Below are 21163 nucleotides of genomic sequence, written 5' to 3' on the forward strand. Positions count from 1 at the left end.
CCCGTGATTAACTCTTACCCATCACAGTTCTTTCTAACAGTGAAATAGACCACAGGCTTAGCCTGACATTTGTCCAAGCCTAAATTTTCGCTTAGGCTGTTTTGAACACTGATACTTATGCCTGCTTTCTGAGCATGAAATAATGTTCTTGTTCTCATGGGAGTAACACATGTTTATGCTTGGGGGCAAAGAAACCAATTGCTTTACTATGATTAACCCTGAAGTGGAGCCTAAAAAGCAAGAGTCTTCCATGATGAGTGTTGACAATACACTTGAAATGGGCCTGTTTCTTGTTACAAAGTACACGTGTGTCTACATGAACATGTGCATACCTATGTGTGTGTAGGGGTCCGGTCCTGACCGCGGTGAATGCCTGCAACCTAGGGTTTCAATCTTTAAGTTTGGGAATTGCATTGAGTGTATTTTTAACTTGCAAGTTTCACTTCTAATTAAAGCCAGATTTAATTACAAGTAAAAATTTTAAAGTAAACGCTCTTCCTAAGATAAAGCACCTTTAATAATACATCAGCCCATTTTCTTAATACTATATGCTTTAGAAAGGAGTTGTTAGTTTGAACATAGTACGGATTTTATTTTACCTTCCAAATTTCTCAGTTTTCCCCTAAAGAGTATGTCTGATAGAGAATGCAGACCTAACATAGCTCCGCTTGGAGCAGCTTTGTTTTCCCTCCCTGGAGCTGGAGAACAGGTCAGCAGGGAAGGCCAGACCAGGTGCGGTGGGCAGCAGTGTTTGGGACCCAGCAGATTCAGACTTAAAGATTCCTTTTTCTCTGTTGCATGATCTTCTGAGTGTGACCCCCTAATTGGGCCTCACTTCCCTGGGGGTATCCTCAGAGCCTGCACTTCCTGCAGGGTGGATGGGACTGTGAGGCCCGACCCTGCTCCCTCATGCCTGTTGCTCCACCTTCCGTGATGCTGGTCTTGGTCAGAAATGCACAGCAGCTGCCGCAGCCAGCGGATGGAAATCTTTGGAGTGGATGTATTTTCCTTCCTGATTCCTCTGCCATTTAAAGTGTCCGTGACTGCTTTCCAAGACCAGCACAGGTGTGAGGGTATCATCTTAGCTAATGTGGGATGCTGGCTCCGTCCCCAGTATCCCACATGCTAATCTCTCCCTTCTTTGGGACATCTGAGAGTGCTCTGGGCGGGGTGGGGTGGTGACAGCCTGCTGGTCATATGCATTCACACCCCCCAGACCTGCTGCCAGCTGGTCAGTGCCTGCCATTGGCCCCGGTGCTGATGGGGGATGGTGCCCAGGCTGCGTGCTCTCCCTTCCCAATACTTCCTGGGATTAGTTCGCTCCTCCATGGCCAGTCTGCCTGGGAGGCAGGTCCGTCTCAGATAAACAGACCTAGTCACGAGAGGGTGAAGAATCCAAAGAGAATTTGGGCTGGTGTGCTCTGATGTGCTGAGTGACACGTATCACAGCGTGCCAAGTGCAACTGAGAATTTTCCAAGATAAACGGTGAATCTTAAGGGGAGTATTTCATCCTCTTGTGAGGAAAAGTACTTTAAAATGTGCAAAACTGACGAATCAGAGCTTAAGGAAGACTGAGACCCCATTCTGGCCAAACCTGAGAGGAGGATGTGGTCACTCGTTCAGAATGCTGTGCGCCTGTAAGCTGCAGGCCACGTAGACGCTGGCCATCTCATGTGGGCACCCGCCTTCGCAGCAGGAACTGAACGCTCAGCAGGACCCCCAGCTCAAGAAGAGGGGCTGCCTACCTCCACTGGATTTAATCCTGGCAATCTGGCCCCGAACAGTCGGTCACCTTCCATGGGGTACAAGCTCGCCTTTAAGCTCTGCTTCTGATGTTGCCTTCCTTTACCTAAAGTGATTCTGAGTCATGAGTGTGATGAAGGAAATACTGTCTGAGGCCATTTTTTTTCCTTTTCTTTTTTTTTTCTTTTTTCTTTCTTTTTTCTTTTTTTTTTTATATTCACATATGAAGCTAAAGCTGCAAAATAGGAATGAAGCATGGTAATAATGCCGGTCCAGAGGTGACCAAATCTGAATGCTTTCTTCTGGGCCTGCTGCCAAGGGCAGACCTGGCTCCCTCATAGGAGCATGGTATGCTTTCCTTATAGCCTCCCTATTTGGGGGTTCTCCCCAGGGACAGGAAAATCTAGTGGAGGCCTGAGCCTCCAAAGCCAGCACCATCTGGTTTCTCACAGCAAGGAAAAGCATGTAGGACAGGCACGCTTGCAAGCAACAGGCTTGTCCCACGTCCCTCCCATCTCCAGCCCATCTCCATTGACTCCAAGTCAAAATGTGGGACAGCAATGACCACTCGGGCAATTGGCCAGTGGTGGGTCCTTTGGAAGTGTCACTTTGATAACCTCACCAAGGCTTAGTTCGTGTTTTGCAGCCATATGGAGATTTAGCTGGTCAGATCATTTGAAGTCTGTAATCACCTGACATGCTGAATGTCTGTCTGTGCCCCAAGATGCAAGGATGATTGTCTGACCTCACCCTGTCCTTGTCTAGGAAACACGCTGGAGAAGAAGGGTGGCAAGGAGTTTGTGGAAGCAGTTCTGGAGCTCCGAAAAAAGAACGGGCCTTTGGAAGTTGCTGGAGGTGAGCTGGGGAAGCGCCCTACTTATCCGGGTGTGGTTCATGCCACATCAGGAGAACAGGGTTCTGAGGCATCTTGGAATTGAGAAGTGCATGACCACAGGCACCTGTCTCCGAGCCGGAGCCACAGGGACACCTGTCAGCTTTATGACTTGGGCTTAGCACATGCAAACTGTCAGGAGGAGCTTAAGGGTTGTACAATGTGCCCTTCCACTTTTTTCCTTATTGCTCAAAATAGCTTTTGAATGTTTGATGCCTAGACCTCACATTTTAAGGAATTAGAGCAGCCGAGTTTGGCAAAGCTAAGAGTTGAGACTTGTCGACAGTGATACTGAGCCATCTGCAGAAGTGCGAGGGAGACATGCAAATGAGTCCTTTCCATTCAGCCATCTGTGTTTCTGACGGGCAAGACAAGAGACATTCTCCATTTGCCAGTCCCACCTCTAAGAAAAGGTGGGATAAGAAAATGACTTGGAATCTGGTGTACGGAGAAGGATTGCTAAGAGCTAGAATCAGGTCCTTCTTCCTGCTGCTGGCCTGGATTCTGGTGCGTGAGGTGGTCAAAGGGGGATGGCATCAGGGTACAGGGCATTTCCAAGCCCTTCTAGGAATTGCCACCAAAATGCCATATGGGACAAGGGAGGAGCTTGCATTATTAACTACCCAGCCAGGGGCTCCTGGCCTCTCCTCAGTCCCTTCCTGGCCCTTCTTTGCACCAGCCTGGAGGTCCTTCCCTTGGGTGACCCTTGGGTAGAGCTGTGACAAGGGGCAGTCCTGGTGCTACCACTCACCCAGGTCAGCTAGTACACCTGACACACAGCTGAGGCAAACCCACTACATTTAGCAAGGCTAACAACATGTCTGTCTGTTTTAATAACTCCTTTTGTTCTTGGTATTAGCATCTATTTTACAAGATGTTTTAAGGCACTTTGAAACATAGAAAGGTAGTATAAAACACAGCCCTTCCCCACTGTCCAAAGGTGATCCCTGTAAGGATGTTTTCTTCAGTCTTTTCCCGCATGACATGTGGCTGTGACTTCTCCCAGGGACAGACCCCAGTCTCTCATTGCCAGAGATCAGCACTTCCTCCCAGAGTTCTCCCGTCAGTCAGGGAGCAGAGCCAAGACTCAGATGCAGACCTGTAACTTTGCTGGGCTGTTGCTACTGCTCCGTGAGACTCCACCCACACATCATGCTCTCCTGGTCTCTAGTAGTGTCACAACCTACCGTGACAGGTTGTATCAGCCATGAGGACGGTTGTCCCTCGGCATGTGGAGGCCTCCCTTTGCTCCCGTGAGGAAACAGAGCAGGCAGTACTCACTGTACCCGTGGACCCAGAACTACCGGCTCTGTGGTGTGTCTTGGGGGATGGGAGTTGCAGAACCTGCTCTGGGAGACCCCGCGCTGACATGCCACCCTGGCTGGGGTGGGGAACACACTGGAGGCCAGGCTCTCTGGATCTGACAAGGGGGAGAGCCTGAGGGCAAGAGCTGGCTGTGGTGTGGACATGGAGAGGTAGACAAAGTGGCTCTTGCAGGACTGGAAAATAGCATCGTGGAAGAAGAGCTGAGTTCTGTCCACATTGAGGGGGTCAGTGAGGGAGAAGAGGCAGCTCTAGAGCTGTCTGTCATGGTGCTTAGTGGTTCATGGACCAGAGCTGCTTTCCTATTGCTTTTTTCCTAAACTGTGCCGGGGCAATCTAGCTACGTTGTCATACGTTGTCATTATCTGTACATGAGTCCCCTGACTGACTGGGGCTTGGAGACCCCAAAAGGCACATTTGAGGCTGCTGACATACTCGGTTGAGTGAGGTGCTCCAGGCTCTGTCTCTGGGAGGGTACAGAGAGAGCTCGCTGTCATCTTGGCTAAAATACCTGGTGGTGATGGATACTGACGCCAACTTTCCAAGGGTGGGCCATGGCCCAATGTCTCGCCTAAAACGTCTAGTTGGGGAGCAGCCTCCAGAGGGCTCTGGGTTGGGCATCAGGTGCTGTGAGCCTTGCAGAGGGATGGACCTCACTGTTTCTGTTTCGTTCTCTCCAGCTGCTGTCAGCGCAGGCCATGGCCTGCCGGCCAAGTTTGTGATCCACTGTAACAGTCCAGTCTGGGGTGCAGACAAGTGTGAGGAACTTCTGGAAAAGACAGTGAAGAACTGCTTGGCCCTGGCCGATGATAAGAAGCTCAAGTCCATCGCGTTCCCATCTATTGGCAGTGGCAGGTAAGGACACTTGGCTTGTGATGTCGTTAGTGGATGTGCTGATTTGCATATGTGGCCCATCCTCATGGAACTCTGGCTTGTGCAAGGTCTGCTGAGGCTGTCCTCGGGCCACCTGATGTGTCAAGTAGATCTGAAGGGAATAACATGAACGTGAAGCAATGGTGAACAGCAATTGAAGAGATGCAGTGAGACAGAAAGCCTGAGGCCAGCAGAAAATTTTCAGTATCACAGTAGATGCATGGGAAGCAAGCTCAGGGTATGCCGAGACAGTGAACTGTGCAGGACAGAGGCCCAGGTGTGGAGTGAGTGGGGCGGACAGGGCAGGTATGAATGCTGGGATGCTTGTGCGGAGGGTGCTTTCCCACCACTGCACTATTCTCGGCCTCTCACCTTTTTTCCCAAGCGTCCTTCCCCTCCCCCAGACCTGCGCACTCTGCCTCTGTCTCCCCGTCTTGCTGTCAAGCTCAGGAGGGGTGCACTAGAGTGGGCACTTAAGTAACCATGAAACAGGGCTGGGCCCAGCCGACCTCCCAGCCCTGAGCAAGCCCCGACAGATGCTGTGTGCACTAGTAGCATCCGAGGCACTCTGAGAAGGGAGAGGGCTTTGGGAATATAACAGCAGGCTGCAGAGCCTGTCACGGGGTCGTCCTGGAAGGCTCACAGTCTGGATTGGGCACCGAAGCCAAGGGAAACGGGCCTGCAGAGACTGAAGTGTGGACATCTTGGGCCCAACAGAGACCCCAACCCTGGGTTCTGTCTTGGCCATGGCTGCACCTAGGGCATCCCATCCAGACTGTGCAGCTCCCTGGGTGTCTGCCATCAGCTCCTCCGAGTGCCCCAGGAAGGCAGGACTGTGTGACGACACCACGCTGACTTCCCTGGGCCCCACAGGCTGCGCTGGGAGAGCCTGATTATTGCTCCTCAGACTCCTTCCTCGCTTTTCTAGGAAGCTCCTCTTTTCAGAGCACTCCTCTTCCCAACCCACGAGGAGGACAGAGAGAGCAGTTTGCTGTTTCCACCTTGGGCAGGCCTTGTAATGGCACTCTCCTCACCAGGGTCCCACACCGCCAGTGACAGAGCTTGCTAGCCTGGGACAGGCTTCCTGTGTTCTCAGACTGGGACCCCCTGTGTCTCCCTCTGACAAATGGTCTGTTCTTGGGCACTGTGCCACTGTGGGACCTTTGCTGAATGAGTTAGCCTCTCTGGCCTGCCTTATCAGGGAGGGGGCTCTGGGGACGGCCTTTCCTCACAGACAGCTCCGAGGCTCAATTAGTGCTTCAGATGCACTTGGACCTCCACTGATGAAAGGTGCTTCCGAAGAAAGCAGCAATAGGAGCCTTTATTGGAGGCAGTGATTTCATGTTCTTTCATGTGGGTATTGGGAACTTTTAATTGAAGCCTAAAATAATTCTCTATAATTTTCACAGAGTAAAAAGTTTTTAAAAATAATCAATTGAAAGCTTTCAAGAGGGCAGAATGCCCAAGGTGAACACGTGTGTGCAGCCCCTGGCCCCACGGAGCCGCGTAGACGGCAGCCCTCTCTTTCCTGAACAGAGACTGGGATTACACCAGAGCCGGCCCATAAATCGTGGGTTTCAGGAAGGGAAATAAAACACTTTGTTTTTGGCATTCACAGTCTCTGGCAGAAAAAATCATGGCAGAATTAAAACAGTATAGAAATGCAGAAGCTTTTGATTTTGATGAAGTCCCAAAAGTTCATTTTCGCTTTTGTCTCCTTCATCAAAATCAAAAACTTCTGCACAGCAAAGGAAACAGTCAACAACAACAAAAAAAGAGGCAACCCATGGAATGGGAGAAAATATTTGCAAATGACAGTACAGACAAAAGGTTGATATCCAGGATCTATAAAGAACTCCTCAAACTCAACACACACAATTATATCAAAAAATGGGCAGAAGATAAGAACAGACACTTCTCCAATGAAGACATACAAATGGCTATCAGACACATGAAAAAATGTTCATCTTCAGTAGCCATCAGGGAGATTCCAATTAAAACCACACTGAGATACCACCTTATACCAGTTAGAATGGCCAAAATTAGTAAGACAGGAAACAACATGTGTTGGAGGGGATATGGAGAAAGGGGAACCCTCTTCCACTGTTGGTGGGAATGCAAGTTGGTGCAGCCACTTTGGAGAACAGTGTGGAGATTCCTCAAGAAATTAAAAATAGAGCTTCCCTATGACCCTGCAATTATACTACTGGGTATTTATTCCAAAGATACAGATGTAGTGAAAAGAAGGGCCATCTGTACCCCAATGTTTATAGCAGCAATGGCCATGGTTGCCAAACTGTGGAAAGAACCAAGATGCCCTTCAACAGACGAATAGATAAGGAAGATGTGGTCCATATACACTATGGAGTATTATGCCTCCATCAGAAAGGATGAATACCCAACTTTTGTAGCAACATGGATGGGACTGGAAGAGATTATGCTGAGTGAAATAAGTCAAGCAGAGAGAGTCAATTATCATATGGTTTCACTTATTTATGGAGCATAACAAATAGCATGGAGGACATGGGGAGTTAGAGAGGAGAAGGGAGTTGAGGGAAATTGGAAGGGGAGGTGAACCATGAGAGACTATGGACTCTGAAAAATAATCTGAGGGGTTTCAAGAGGCGGGGGGTGGGAGGTTGGGGGAACCAGGTGGTGGGTATTGGAGAGGGCACAGAATGCATGGAGCACTGGGTGTGGTGCAAAAACAATACTGTTACGCTGAAAATAAATTTAAAAAATTAAAAAAAGAAAGACACATTAAAAAACCCCCACAGTATAGAAATGTAAATACATTGGTAAAGAGCAGCAGGAGCCCTTTCTCTCAGCCTGCGCAGGATGACTGAAGCCGTGAATGCCCACCCTCAGCCCGCTGGCCCCACTGCCAAGCAGTTGAGCCCACTGGAGGCCATGGCTGGCCTCAGGGTCACCACCTCTGGCCTCTGGACATCTGGTCCCTGGGCACTGCGGTCACAGTATTTATGGATACCCCAACTCTGTTGGACATTTGAGGGTGACCCATCTCTGGGGGGCATAGTATAAAGAGAACAGATACTTTGGGGCCTTGATTAAACTCTGCTTAGGTTTATGAGCTTAAAAGAACCACCAGTTTGTTTTTCTCAAGCTCCCACTTATGGGCATTGCTTGAGTCCCAGGCCCTGTGCAAAACTCCTGATCTACATTATCTCCCCACAACCCAACCCGGTGAGCACTGGCATTAAGTCCATACAAACAAAACCAAATGAAAAAAACAGAAGCTGAGAGGGGTTAACACACGTACCTGAGGTGCCACAGCTTAGACTGGGTAGAGCCAGAATTTGAGGGGAAGTCCTTTGCATCAGTGCTGCTGAAATGAGGCACATGGAACCCCTTCCTTCTGTTCCAGTTGGTCAGCAGATGATTGTCCCACTGCTTGAGCACTCTCTACAGGATTGGATTTTAGGGAACTTTGGAAACCCCACTTTGGAATTCCCTGACCTGCCTGGGCCTACACATCAGTCTCCTTCCACCTGGGAACCACCAACCTTAGAAGATAAATAGGACAGAACCAAACCAAATGGGGAGAACTACTTAGTAGCCTCAAGCAAAAATACCCTGGAGAGAGAGAAGTAACAGGCCACAGCGGGCTGGCTGTGCTCCCTGGCCCATCTCCATGCCTAGAAAGACCCAGTAGCACAGGGTACAGGAGACCTAATCCTGGCAGCAGAGTGACCACACGTGGGCACACACACTTTCCCAGCATCACCAAACCTTCCGTGCCATCCAGCCCTACCCTCTTCTAGACTGCCAAGATAGACGGGTGGACTGGTCCAGCACAGAATCCATCTAGAATCCACCTTTGATCCTACCCTGCCTTCCAAGGCAAGCTCCCAGACGGTCTCCTCCAGAAAGTTGGCCTGGACTTTTCCATCTCCCAGGACACAGCCTCTCTGCACAAGAGTCTCCAGCGTCCCTGATCAACCTGCTCAACACTGCTCCTGGCCTAGAATCCCTCCTGTATACCTGCCAGCCCCACAAGGGAGCTTCCCAATAACAGGGATGCTTGGCGATCCCCCATCAAAGGTGGGGGCTCAGCAGTGCTGGAGAAATAAACCCTCTTCTCTGATGTGGCCGTGGTGAGCCCAGAACCCCTGCCATCCAGGTGGGATGGAAAGACAACCAGTACGGAGCCCCCTCCATCCCTGACCAGGCTAGCCCAAAGGGTGCCAGATCACAGCAGCCCCTGTGGTCCACTTGCCCCAGTCTAGGGAAGCTGATGCCCAGGACCCTGGGAAGGGCTGTCCGAGACAATCGGAATGACTTCAGGGGAAGCTCAGCCGTCTCCTTAGTCTGCTCCAGGTCGAAAGCACTGGCTGCAGAGTAACTTAAGGACCTTGCTGGACTCACAGCCCCTAACAGGCCCCATAGGGCTCGAGTGGTGCCCGGAGGCTACAGCTGCCTGTGGGGAGCAGCAGCACCCCGGGCATCACCAGCTGGCACCCAAGTACCCACAATGCTTGGAGAGGTTAATGCCCCAGGGCAGCTGGGATTCACACCCCAATCTGACACCAGAACAGAAGCCCCAACCCCCTCTTGTTCTGCTGTATCTTGGGGTGAGGGGGATGGTCTCTGGTCTTTTCCAGAAGACAGATAAAGTGACTGTCAACAGGGGCAACAGGCCAGAGCTGGGGAGGAGGCCAAAGGTTTGGCCAGGCTGGGAGGGCTATTACAGAAAAACAACCAGTAGGGAACACAAGCAGCCAGGAAGCCAGGAGAGAAACAAGACCCCACAGGCTGTTGGTCTCCTGAAGCTGGCCCCTGCCACACTGTGCGTGCCAGCGGCCCCTCCTCTCTCTAGAATGACTAGGCATCGCAGACCTGCCAGCAGCTTTCTGAGGGCCTAAGGCTGCCCCATCAGCCCAGGAAGGTACAGAGACCAGCACTGTTGCGGGGCCTGGGGGGAAGGCAGCTTCCCATACCATGAGCCTTCCTGAAGCCCCTGCAAGACTTCCCGCTGGTTAGATACAGGGAGTGAAAGAGGACCTCCTGCATGGTTCTTGCTTACCACTCCCAGACTCCTGGGCCAGCAGGTGCATGGATGCCCCAGCCCACTGCCCTGGATGGGCAGCGAGCTCCGGGGGCAGGGCCTGGACTCACACCCTGGGCAGCTGCTCGGCCCAGAAGAGTGGGGGGCCACTGCATGTGCCATAGCTGCCCCCAACGTGTGGGCACAGGATCTGGCACCTATTGCGGTCCTGTGGGAGCACCCACTTTGACATTCTGTTTTGCCACAAATACTTTGAACTGTGGCTCTGCAAAGCCACCGCGCATAAAGTCCTTATGTTCTCACCACCTTATGAGAACATAAGGAAAGCTCTTACCAGTGCCCTGTGCAGTCTGGAGCAGCAGCAGTCCTGTGGCTAGCGTCCTTCTAGAGGCTGTGGCTGCCTGCGACAGAGAGACAGGCTTGTCAATGGGAGGTGTTTCTGGAAACAACTGCGATTCCCCCGTACCCAGCAGTGAGCTTCAGAGTGGACAGCAGTCCCTGTTCTGTTAGCTGCCCAGGCCTGACAACTTGGACCCCCCCTTCTCCCCCACTTAGAGGATCTTCACCATGGGGCCCACCATGTGAGCTCAGATTAAAACACCTATGCAGGCTACAGGAGGAGAACGCGTTCCCTGGACCTGCTGAGTCGAACTCGCCAGGGGGAGCCCAGCACCCTGCGTGTGGACAAGCCCATTGCGATGCTGAGACCAGCAAAAACGGAGAACGGTTGATACAGGGGGGACGAAAAAGAATGTTCCCTCACTGACCGTCACACAGCCCTTCTCAGGAGTCTAGAGAGGAAGGGGATGGAAAGCTAGAGGAGAAGGCCTGTGTCTGAAAGGGGAAAGGGCGGGAGTCTGGCAGGAGTGACAGACGTGCTTTTGGTCAGCAAGAGCCGAGGAGCCAGAGTATCTGCACGGCCCCATCTGTCACCCAGCTCAGACACAGCACCCACAGTGTGGGTGAGGGCAGCCGACAGAACTGTGCCCCCGGGCCAGGGGCCAGCAGGCTGGGCCAGCACGAGAGGAGGGCGGCTGCAGCCATCCAGCCCCTCAGCAGACTGCAGGGACATTCTACAGATCCTCACTGGAGCCCAGCATCCCCTGCGGCTGTGATGCAGAGACAGACAGAAGGGAGCCCTCGCTGTGGGGAGCCGGACTTCCAGGGCTGAGATCAACTCCTCATGGCCCTGTTCACCCCCACCAGCCATGTCCACACACGAAGCTCTGCATGGTCCAGCAGCCCTCAGCGTTCCCCTGGCTGGAGCCCGGCTCCTCCCTGTGCTGCTGCCGCAGCTTCCTCGAGCTCCCCACTCCTGCAGAACCGGCCGCAGGCTGCCACTGCCTCGGGCTTTTCTCACCAGGGATGAACGGAGGGGCTGTCATTTGGCATCTCCTTTGGGCAGCAGCTGAATTTACAACAGGAAAATAAATATTTGCTCTTTGGGAGATACTCAGAAGGGTAACCCCTTATTCCAGTGACCCCATGACCCTGTATCTGCACAAAAGCCGGCAGGACCAGGTGAAGGGCAGCCCGTAAGCAGTCATGCACCCCCAGCAGGTGCAAGGTGGACTTGCCCCAACACTCATGTCAACACAGGACCCTGGGAATGTCCTCACTGCAGACACCTGCCCCCAGCACCCCCTCCCTCAAACGGAAGCTTAAGTTTAGGTCCTCAAGCACTTGCCAACATGTGCCTTGTTGGGGACAACCTATGCTGCAAAAACTCAACTGTCAGGGCCTGTCAGGTGCGAGAACAGCTCCCTCCCCAGATGAGTCTGCAGATCTGAGAGGGGATGACGGGTGGCAGGGGAATGACCTGCCGTGGGGGTCCCAGTTGTCCCCACTCCCAGCAAAACCCTTCATTCCGCATGGTCTCCACCACCTTCCATCCCCGCCCACTTGCTGGTCGCCCTTCCTCCTGTGCTGGTAGACCAAACACCGGGGTCAGCTCCAGAGCAACCTGGGCCTGACGGCACCACCCTGGCTGGCACGCCTGTGCCGCTCTTCCCTCAGCCTCGCGGGCAGGATGGCGTGTGCAGGCTCTCCTGTGGGCGCGTTGTGGGGCTGAGGAAGGGGGGCCCTGCTGTGAGGGATTGCTCACACCCCACTACCACGAAAGGCTACTCTGCACAGGCTGGGAACGTGCCCTGGGTGACAGCCCTTCTCTGCTAAGAACAAGCTTCATTGTGAAGCATCTAGAAGTTACTGGGGATTCATCTTCAAAGCTGGGCAAAGCCCTGTTTGATGCAAAGTGGGTCACCAGAGTGATTTTCACCAGTAGCTCTGAGCTGCTCGGGGTCCTAAGGTGGTTCAGAACTCCCAGACACTGAGTGAGGAAGGCTCAGAGCACTACAAGAGATCCCATACCTTATGCAATAGAGAACTTCTTACCTGGCAGCAGGTTCCCCATCTGAAGAAGTGCAGCCAGAGCTGGCAGGCCGGCCCAGCACTCAGGCTACCAACAGTGCCCACGCTCAGGGGCGTTTGAAGGTTGTAGACCTGCTAAAGCAAAGAAATCCCATGAAAATGGGCCCCAGACTCACCCCAAGTACTCTTTGCTGAGGATCTGGGCCCAGGGCCCCCGGCTCCAAAGCCTGCATGATTTCCACCAGACTCGGCAAGCTGCTCCGTTCCTGCTGCTGTCCCGGGTCACCTGGGTCCTGTGCCTGCAGAGTTGACCAGAAACAGCCTAAGGCACTCTTGGAGCAAGTGGTGTCAGTCTTTTTAGACCCCATTTGCAATTCTTGAGAATTCTGCACACCTATCCCTGCAGTTGCCACTGGGCATTCGTCACAAGCGGAAATAGGTGTGAATTCACAGCCATTTGGCTAGGAGACTCGGATGCTGCCCCTCAAGATGCAGAGGCCTCCTGGGCCAGGAGTTGTTCCCTGGGCCAGGAGTTGTTCCCTGCACCCGCAGCTCCCCTGGGCCTTGGCCTCTGGGTGGTATGAGCTGGTGTGTCCTGGGAGGCATTCCGGGCCAGTAGCCCTGGCACTGTGAGGTCTCAGGCCCATGTGAGGGATGGAGTCCTTCTGCCTGTGGGCATGAAGAACATTCCCCCCCCACACACACACACCCACCCCGGAGAAGCTCCAGCGTCCCACTGTCCCACGGACTGTGACCCACAGCTATGCGCCAGGCCCCATGCTAGTCACGGTGATGCTGCGAGGAGAAACAGGAGCTCGACCTACCCTTGGGAGACTTAATGCCTCACACGCAGATCCTGCCCATCAGCTGGTTGCTCTCAGAAAGCCTGGTGTGTCCCTTCTGAGGGCACATGGGACATCCTCCTGAAGGTCACAGTTCTCTGCACACTTGTCGTTCCGGGGTGTGGCAGGCACGGGCCTTTCTCAGGCCTGTGTACGAGCAGCCACAGGATCCCACAGCCCTCTGTCTCTGCCAGGGGCATTAAGGCAACAGGAGGCAAAGCAGGGCACATGGCCTCGGCCTCGGGGGCCTCTGGGAGGGAGGGAGCATGAGGCAGGGCCATGGCAGTCATCATCTCTCTGGTTGCTGAGCGCTTTTCTCTCCTGCAGGAATGGTTTTCCAAAGCAGACAGCAGCTCAGCTGATCCTGAAGGCCATCTCCAGCTACTTCGTATCAACAATGTCCTCTTCCATCAAGACGGTGTATTTCGTGCTTTTTGACAGCGAGAGTATAGGCATCTACGTACAGGAAATGGCCAAGCTGGACGCCAACTAGGCTGAGGAGCAACAGAGCCAGCCCGCGCCGTGCCCCTGCCTCCGATCTGAAAGAAAGAACGAAAACTCCCCATCACTCCTGTTGGGAGGCGGGACCCTTTAATTTCCAATTTTGCTCATCTAGGGAAAATAAGGTTTTGGTTTCCAGTTTAATTGTTTTTGACCTTCTAAAATGTTTTTACGTTAGCACTGATAGTTGGCATTACTGTTGTTAAGCACTGTGTTCCAGACCGTGTCTGACTTTAGTGTAACCTAGGAGATTTTATAGTTTTATTTTAATGAAATCCTGCTTGACGCAGAGCAGCGGGGAGAGCAGTGTCTTCTATCTGTGGCCGAATCCAGGAAGCCTGTTTTGTAACCGTGTGTCGTGGTGCTTTATTGTACACCCAGTGGCGTTCTTTTTACAATAATGTTCTTTTTTTTTTTTCCTCAAGAAGAAAAATCATGAATTTGCAGCCGACTTAATTTTTGTTTACTTTTTGTCTTAATGATGGATTTGAAAATGAAAGATTTAAAAGGCAGAACAGAATCTGTTGTCCTTAATTATATTTGCAATTTGGAATTTGTGTGAATTGATTTAGTAAAATGTTAAACTGCTGTTTTGACTGGCTTGTTTCAAGTTACTGTGCCCCTGAGCCCTAGGTGGGCTCCTCTCATCACAGGATGGGGGGCTAGCGTGAGGCAGCTGCTCACCCCCTCCCACCTCTCTAATTCTCCCCCCTCCCCCTGCCTCCACCGAAGCACCACAGGCCACTACTGCCCAGACACGGGCATCTTCAGTCCCCGATGGCTGGAGGGGGAGCTCCTGTGAAGTCTCTCCTTCCAGCCTTGTGATACCTGGGGAGGGGTATTGTCCCCAGTTCATGGATAAGGAAACAGATATACTGAACGCCATGCGGACAGCAATGGCACTAGTGTTCGAGTCAGGTCTTTAAACTCTAAGCCCGGCTTTCTCCTGCCATCTGCCCCCCCGCCCCCCGCCCCCCATGGATGGTCTCCCCAGCTCATGGATGGGCCCAGTGTCCCTGGGCTACTTGCCAAATAGAGCTGCCGAAGCCTCAAGCCTTCTGCTGGGGCTGTGTTGGACCTGCTGTTGAGGACCTTCTAAGGGAAAGGTGCCACCACCAAGGTCCCCAAGATGTGCTGCCACCTTGTAACGCTTTCTCGAGGTCATGGGTTATCGTTTAGTGATACAGGTGACAGCTGATCCTTGAACAACATGGGGGTGAGGGACGCCAACCCCCATACAGTCAAAAATCCACATATTTATGAGTTCCCCCAGACTTACCTACCAGTAGCCTCCCGTCGACTAGAAGCCTTGCTGATAACAGAGCCAATGAGCGTATACTGTATATGTAGTATCTACTGTATTGCTACAATACAGAAAGCAGGAGAAAAAAATGTTACTAGAAAAATAGGGGGGGGCGCCTGGGTGGCTCAGTGGGTTAAAGCCTCTGCCTTCGGCTCAGGTCATGATCCCAGGGTCCTGGGATCGAGCCCCGCATTGGGCTCTATGCTCAGCAGGGAGCCTGCTTCCTCCTCTCTCTCTGCCTACCTGTGATCTCTGTCTGTCAAATAAATAAATAAATTCTTAAAAAAAAAATAGGGAAGAGAAACCACATTTATAGTACTGTACTGCATTTATAAAAAAAAAAAAAATTTTTGCCTAAGTTGGACCCACACACTTCAAGCCCATCTTGTTCAAGGGTCAGCTGTAGTTAGATCCCAACTGGACCAAAGTAGCTACACTTTACCTAAATTCGGTCAGTAAAACACAGACACTATTTCCTTCTAAAGGTACGTTTGCCTTTATCTAAATTTGCCTACAATGCAGAAGACTGTTTCTCTTTAAAAAGACGTGCCTGCTTCTAAAACAGACTTTAACCAAGAGAAAATATGCAGCACACCGCATATAATGGACGGAGGTAAAGGACCATTTTTCCTTTCCAAACTGTGCCTAATGAAATCAAAATAGACTTTCTGAGCCATCACAGAACCACGCTTTTCAGTGAAAAGACACTACCGCTAATGAAAACCTGAAAGATGATTTTTTCCCAAGTTTCTCCTAAAAGTAAGGTGTTATTAAAACCTTTACCTCGGGACTCCTGGGTGGCTCAGTTGGTTGGACGACTGCCTTCGGCTCAGGTCATGATCCTGGAGTCCCGGGATCGAGTCCCGCATCGGGCTCTCTGCTCAGCGGGGAGCCTGCTTCCCTCTCTCTCTCTCTGCCTGCCTCTCCGTCTACTTGTGATTTCTCTCTGTCAAATAAATAAATAAAATCTTTAAAAAAAAAAAGAAGAAGAAGAGGGACGCCTGGGTGGCTCAGTTGGTTGGACGACTGCCTTCGGCTCAGGTCATGATCCTGGAGTCCCGGGATCGAGTCCCGCATCGGGCTCCCAGCTCCACGGGGAGTCTGCTTCTCTCTCTGACCTTCTCCTCGCTCATGCTCTCTCTCACTGTCTCTCTCTCAAATAAATAAATAAATAATCTTAAAAAAAAAAAAAAACCTTTACCTTTCTTCCCCAAGATCTCTACCGAGTCTCGATTTCCCACTTCTTGATGAGAATGCGTGGACAAGCCTGACTGCAGCCATTCACCCAAGAGCGTCACTGCTGCAGGGAGAGCCCGCGGTGCGCAGAGGCATGAGAAATAAGCAGGGCTAATGGGAGCTGGAAAGAGCGGTCCTTCACCATGTGCCATGCGCCGTCTTGAGGCCCATGTGGGCATCATTCCTTTCTGTCCTAGGGATAGTTCTGTGGGCAGTGTCTGTTATCAGAGCCATTTTGCAGCTAAGAACACTGAGGCTGGGAGGAGTTACGGAACCTGCCAATGATCACACTGCTTGTAAGGCACGACCAGATTCAAATGCAAAGATGCCGACCACTGCCATCTAGGACTCACTGTAATAATCAGCAACTAGAGAGAATCCAGGTTGCTCTGATGGTATTTCATTTCTTTTCTCCTCTTTTTTCTTTCTCCCTTTCTTCCTTTCTTTCTCTCCTTCCTCCCTTTCTCTCTTTCTTTCCTTTTTCTTGCTTCCTCCCTCCCCCTTCTCTTCCTTCATTATGTTATGTTAGTCACCATACAGTACCTCAGTTTTTGATGTCGTGTTTTGTGATACATTGTTTGCAGACAACACCCAGTGCTCCACACAATATGCACCCTCCCTAATACCCCCTCCCCCAAACCCTCAGTTGGATTCCCGGAGTCCAGAGTCTCTCATGGTTCCTCTCCCTCTCTGATTTCCCCTCCTTCATTTTTTCCCTCCTTCTCCTAATAACCTCCATGCTATTCTGTATGTTCCACAGGTAAGTGAAACCATATGATAATCGACTCTCTCTGCTTGATTTATTTCACTCAGCATAAGGTTCTCCAGTCCTGTCCATGTTGATAAAAAAGTTGGGTATTCATCCTTGGGAGGCATAATACTCCATTGTATATATGGACCACATCTCCTTTATCCATTCATCTGTTGAAGGGCATCTCAGCTCCTTCTACAGTTTGACTATTACGGACATTGTTGCTATGAATATTGGGGTGCACATGCCCCTTCTTTTTACTACATCTGTACCTTCAGGGTAAATACCCAGTAGTGCAATTGCCAGGTCGTAGGGTAGCTCTATTTTTAACTTCCTGAGGAACCTCCGTGCTGTCTTCCAGAGGGGCTACACTAGCTTGCATTCCCACCAACAGTGTAAGAGGGTTTCTCTTTCTCTACATCCTCTCCAACACCTGCCATTTCCTGCCCTGTCAATTTCGGCCATTCTAACTGCTGTAAGGTGGTATCTCAGTGTGGTTTTGATTTGAATTGCTCTGATGGCTAGTGATGTTGAACATTTTTCATTGTCTGTTAGCCATTCGTGTGTCTTTGGAGAAGTATCTGCTCATGTCTTCTGCCCCTTCTTTGACTGGATTATTTGTTTTTTGAGTGTTGAGTTTGAGGAGTTCTTTATGGATCTTAGATACCAGCCCTTTATCCATAGGGTCATTTGTGAGTATCTTCTCCCATTCTGTGGGTTGCCTCTTTGTTTTATTGACTGTCTCCTTTTGCTGTGCAAAAGTCCCAAAAATTCATTTTGATTTTGTTTCACTTGCTTTTGGAGACATGTCTTGAAAAAAGTTGCTGTGGCCGATGTTAAAGAGGTTACTGCCAATATTCTGTAGGACATTGATGGATTCCTGTCTCACACTGAGGTCTTGCATCCATTTAGGGTTTATCTTTGTGTATGGTGTAAGAGAATGGTTGAATTTCATTCTTCTGTATATAGCTGTCCAATTTTCCAAGCACCATATATTGAAGAGATTTTTTTTTCCCCCATTGGACATTCTTTCATGCTTTGTCGAAGGTTAGTTTACCACAGAGTTGAGGGGCCATATCTGGGCTCTCTACTCTGTTCCATTGATCTATGTGTCTGTTTTTGTGCCAGTACCATGCTGTCTTGGTGATCACGGCCTTGTAATAGAGCTTGAAATCAGGCAACGTAATGCTCCCAGCTTTGTTTTTCTTTTTCTACATTTCCTTGGCAGTTTGGGTGGTATTTCTAACTCAGAGACTGAAACACAGAACAAACTCAGGGTTAAAAATCTTCTAGATATGAACTGCATTTCCTCAACTTTGAAGGACGGACCACAGAAGCCAATCCTGTGTTTAGCGGGGATCCTCCACTAGATGGCGCTAAAAGGACTGGGAAGCAAATAGAGGAAGGGGGCTGGTTTCTGCTCGCCCTTCTACATGCACAAAAGAGTAGGTTGCATTTGTCAGGATTTGCGTGAATTATTTACCATAATCACCTAAATGTTTCTAAACTTTCACTAATCCAAAGTGCATCTCGCCCCTGAGATGCATTTCTCATTGAAGAAATTCTTTTCAGTGAAACGGAGGAAAGAGGCCAGCCAACTGCCTGGGATTCCCATCATGCCCAAACCACCCAGTTAGCTTTTAAAACCAGGATCAAAAATTGTTCTCTGATGTCAGCCTCATGTTTACAGGGAAAAAAGAAAACAGCTCATTACTTTAAAAAGAGGTTGGTGTGACTGGGAGGGAAACTCGAAGTGTGCATGCGCCTCTATTCACAAGACTGGTTGGCAGTTATGAAATTTACCAAAAATGAAATTATTCTGCAACCTGGGGGCCACACAGCCCTGCGATCTGGTGGCGGCACCAGCCAGACAACACCCCCCACTTTGTTCCTGAGGAGCAGTCCCAGCCCTCGGCAGCTGAGCTCTGCCCTGTCTAACCCAGACATTTCCCTCAACCTCCCGCATCTGAGATCTCACACAGCTCCATGGCTCCCACTGGGACCCAGGGGACCCAAAATGATAACTCCTGTGTGTGTACCCCAGGCACACACCGGTCCTCTACACCCATACCTGCTACTTCCCACCGCAACCCCGCAACAGTGTAACACTATCCCTATTTTATAGATGAGAGAAATACAACACACCTCTCTCCAGGCGAGGCATATTCCCCCAAAGCCACACAACCCTCAGGGCTGGAGCTGGAATTCGAACCCGGCTGTCAGACTTTACAAAGCTCTCCCCACTCTATGTTATCTGAACCCCCAAAGGTGGCCTTTCCTTTGATATGCACCATGAAGTTTCACCCGGGTTAGGCAGGCCTTCTTGCCTATACACTGACAGGTCCTTTGTGGCCAGCCCTGGCAGCATAAACAGACGTGTTTGAGAACAGATGAAGAGAAATACGTAATTAAAGCATCTAGGGGCCAGCGAGATTTGCTGGGTACATACTATAAAAGAGCCCTCAAATTGAGGCCTCTTGCAAAGGCAGATTAGACAGTGCCTCTGTCCAGCAGAGTGGGAGACCCGGAGCCATGCTTGCCGGACAGGCAGGGACTCAGGAGGGAGTCGTGCTCACTGGCCCAGTGTGCAGGGAAGGTTCTGTGCAGCAGATGACCTAGACACCAGGGTTTCCTAGGATGGGCCACGGTCTCCTAGGCCAAGGGAGCGAGGGGAGGGGTGGTAAGTAGCCAGATGGCACATAGGTCTACAGGCCCAGCTAGGGGAGCCATGGGGTCTGCTGGGGATTGAGAAGCCCAGACCTGAACCCCACATGCAGCCTCTGCTCCCCGTCCCTATCCCTGGCATGTGGGGCTTTCTGTCTGTGCCTCTGTCCATCTGGCAGAATTCCTCCTTCCTGTTGAGGGGTCAGCCGGCTACCTTTGGTCACAGCCACAGTCTGCCCTGGCAGAGTAAAGGCGGGAAGCGAAGACTGAAAAACAAGAGATGCACAGTCATTTGGGTCTGTCCTGCAGTCTCGCCAATCCCAGTCCAGTCCTGGGGCTTGAGGCTGGAAGACCCGCCTGGGCCGGTCGGGGCCGGGGGCAGGTAGTCCTCAGGCAGTTTCCTCACTTGGCACTCGGGCTGTGTTATCAGTGCCCCTGGCCAGGCCGGCTCCCCCCCATCAGAGGCCGCAGTGGCTGGGGGCTGGCGTGACTGCTTCCTTCACTAGCAACCGCGATGTTTAATTTTCCAGGCCTGGCGCCACCGTCCAACGTTATCTTGGGAGCTGGCCTTGGTGCGGCCCTGGAGGGATCCCCCTGAAAGCACTGGGGTGGGAGGAGGGTCCTGGGCCCAGCCCTGGCTGAGAAGAAAGGGAAACACTCAATGGCCAGGGGTGAGGCTCCCTTTTTCTCCAGCATTTCTTCTATTGAGAATCTAACCTGTTGTGTTTGCTTCTGGGGGCCCCCTGATATCAAAATAATATCCCATGACCCTCCTGACAGGGAGGTAATAAACCTGCTCATTAATCCCGGCCCCCATCATTGCCTCGCCATGCTCCTCAGCAAAGGTGTGTAAATAGACTGGCCTTTCTCTGACCTCTAAAAATCAACTCAGCCGGGCTGCTTTGTCCAACTCCAGAAAGAAAGTGCTCTCTCCGTGGAAGCCACCATCCTGCTCACACCCTACTCCCACCAAAGGGAGGATAACCCCTCCCACACCCCTACACCCACACTCTCTCTCACACGCTCACACACATCTAGAAGATTCTAGAGTCCTGTGTCAGCAGAATGCAGCACTGAAGGATGTGCAGAGAAACATCTGCCTTGAACGGGAGCACCCCGAAATCTGTCTCCCACAAAGCTGCCGAAGTTTCTCCTAAGAGAGGCCAGTTTTACCATGTAAATGCAGACCTCTGCTCACAGTCCCCTTGAGTACCTTCCGGAGGGACCACCAGACTGCCCTCCGAGGTCTGCTGGGGCCCTGCACCCAAAGTGGAGAGGGAGCCATGACAGGTCCCAGAGCACATGCCACAGGTAATGTAATCACCAGGGAAGAGGCCTCCAATTGCCCTGAAAACTGTCCCAGCCTCACAGGGTGAAGGTCACCACCATGGCTACGAGCGTCTGGCCACACTTGACTGAGGGCAGAAAGCTCAGAGTCCCAGAATGACACCTGCCAAATCTTGTGTCCAAAGCCTTAGAATGACACCCATGACCACAGCATAGGGTAACCCAGCCCTTGAACACACGAAAGTGCATCATACATGCCTTGCTGGCGGGAGTCCCTTCTGGCCCTGAGCCCAGGGAACAGGCGACTTTGGTCTCGATGACTTGGCTGTCAATGCCAGTCCCATCCCCACA

General features: G+C 51.4%; 2 protein-coding genes across 7 annotated transcripts in view; one reads left to right on the top strand and one right to left on the bottom strand.

Annotated features, from left to right (window-relative positions):
• Positions 1-14160, top strand: part of MACROH2A1 (macroH2A.1 histone) — a 74555-nt gene extending 60395 nt beyond the window's left edge. For all 6 annotated transcript variants that reach the window (XM_082725749.1, XM_082725751.1, XM_082725754.1 and 3 more), the window contains exons 7-9: positions 2510-2599; positions 4640-4814; positions 13398-14160. In XM_082725749.1, coding sequence (XP_082581875.1) covers positions 2510-2599; positions 4640-4814; positions 13398-13563 — 431 coding nt within the window. In that variant the 3' untranslated portion in view covers positions 13564-14160. The remainder of the gene's footprint in view (positions 1-2509; positions 2600-4639; positions 4815-13397) is intronic.
• LOC309862167 (uncharacterized protein) lies at positions 4823-13391 on the bottom strand. Its single transcript, XM_082725810.1, has 3 exons — positions 12405-13391; positions 10193-10259; positions 4823-4944 (listed from the first exon to the last, which is right to left on the bottom strand). Exons 1-3 carry the CDS (start codon positions 12594-12596, stop codon positions 4877-4879), a joined length of 327 nt encoding a protein of 108 aa, XP_082581936.1. The 5' UTR covers positions 12597-13391; the 3' UTR covers positions 4823-4876.
• Positions 14161-21163: the final 7003 nt, after the last annotated feature.

This window comes from Mustela nivalis, assembly GCF_964662115.1.
Source record: "Mustela nivalis genome assembly, chromosome: 3".
Classification (NCBI taxonomy): Eukaryota; Metazoa; Chordata; class Mammalia; order Carnivora; family Mustelidae; genus Mustela; species Mustela nivalis.

What these genes read in the sequence shown, in the direction of transcription:
- LOC309862167 (XM_082725810.1), bottom strand. Translation starts at nt 12,596, where the DNA reads ATGGGGTCTAAAAAGACTGACACCACTTGCTCCAAGAGTGCCTTAGGC. An exon ending in CTCAGCAAAGAGTACTTGGG is followed by an intron (nt 10,260 to 12,404) that starts GTGAGTCTGGGG and finishes TCTCTGTCGCAG; the next exon opens with GCAGCCACAGCCTCTAGAAG. An exon ending in CCAGACTGCACAGGGCACTG is followed by an intron (nt 4,945 to 10,192) that starts GTAAGAGCTTTC and finishes TATTCCCTTCAG; the next exon opens with ATCTACTTGACACATCAGGT.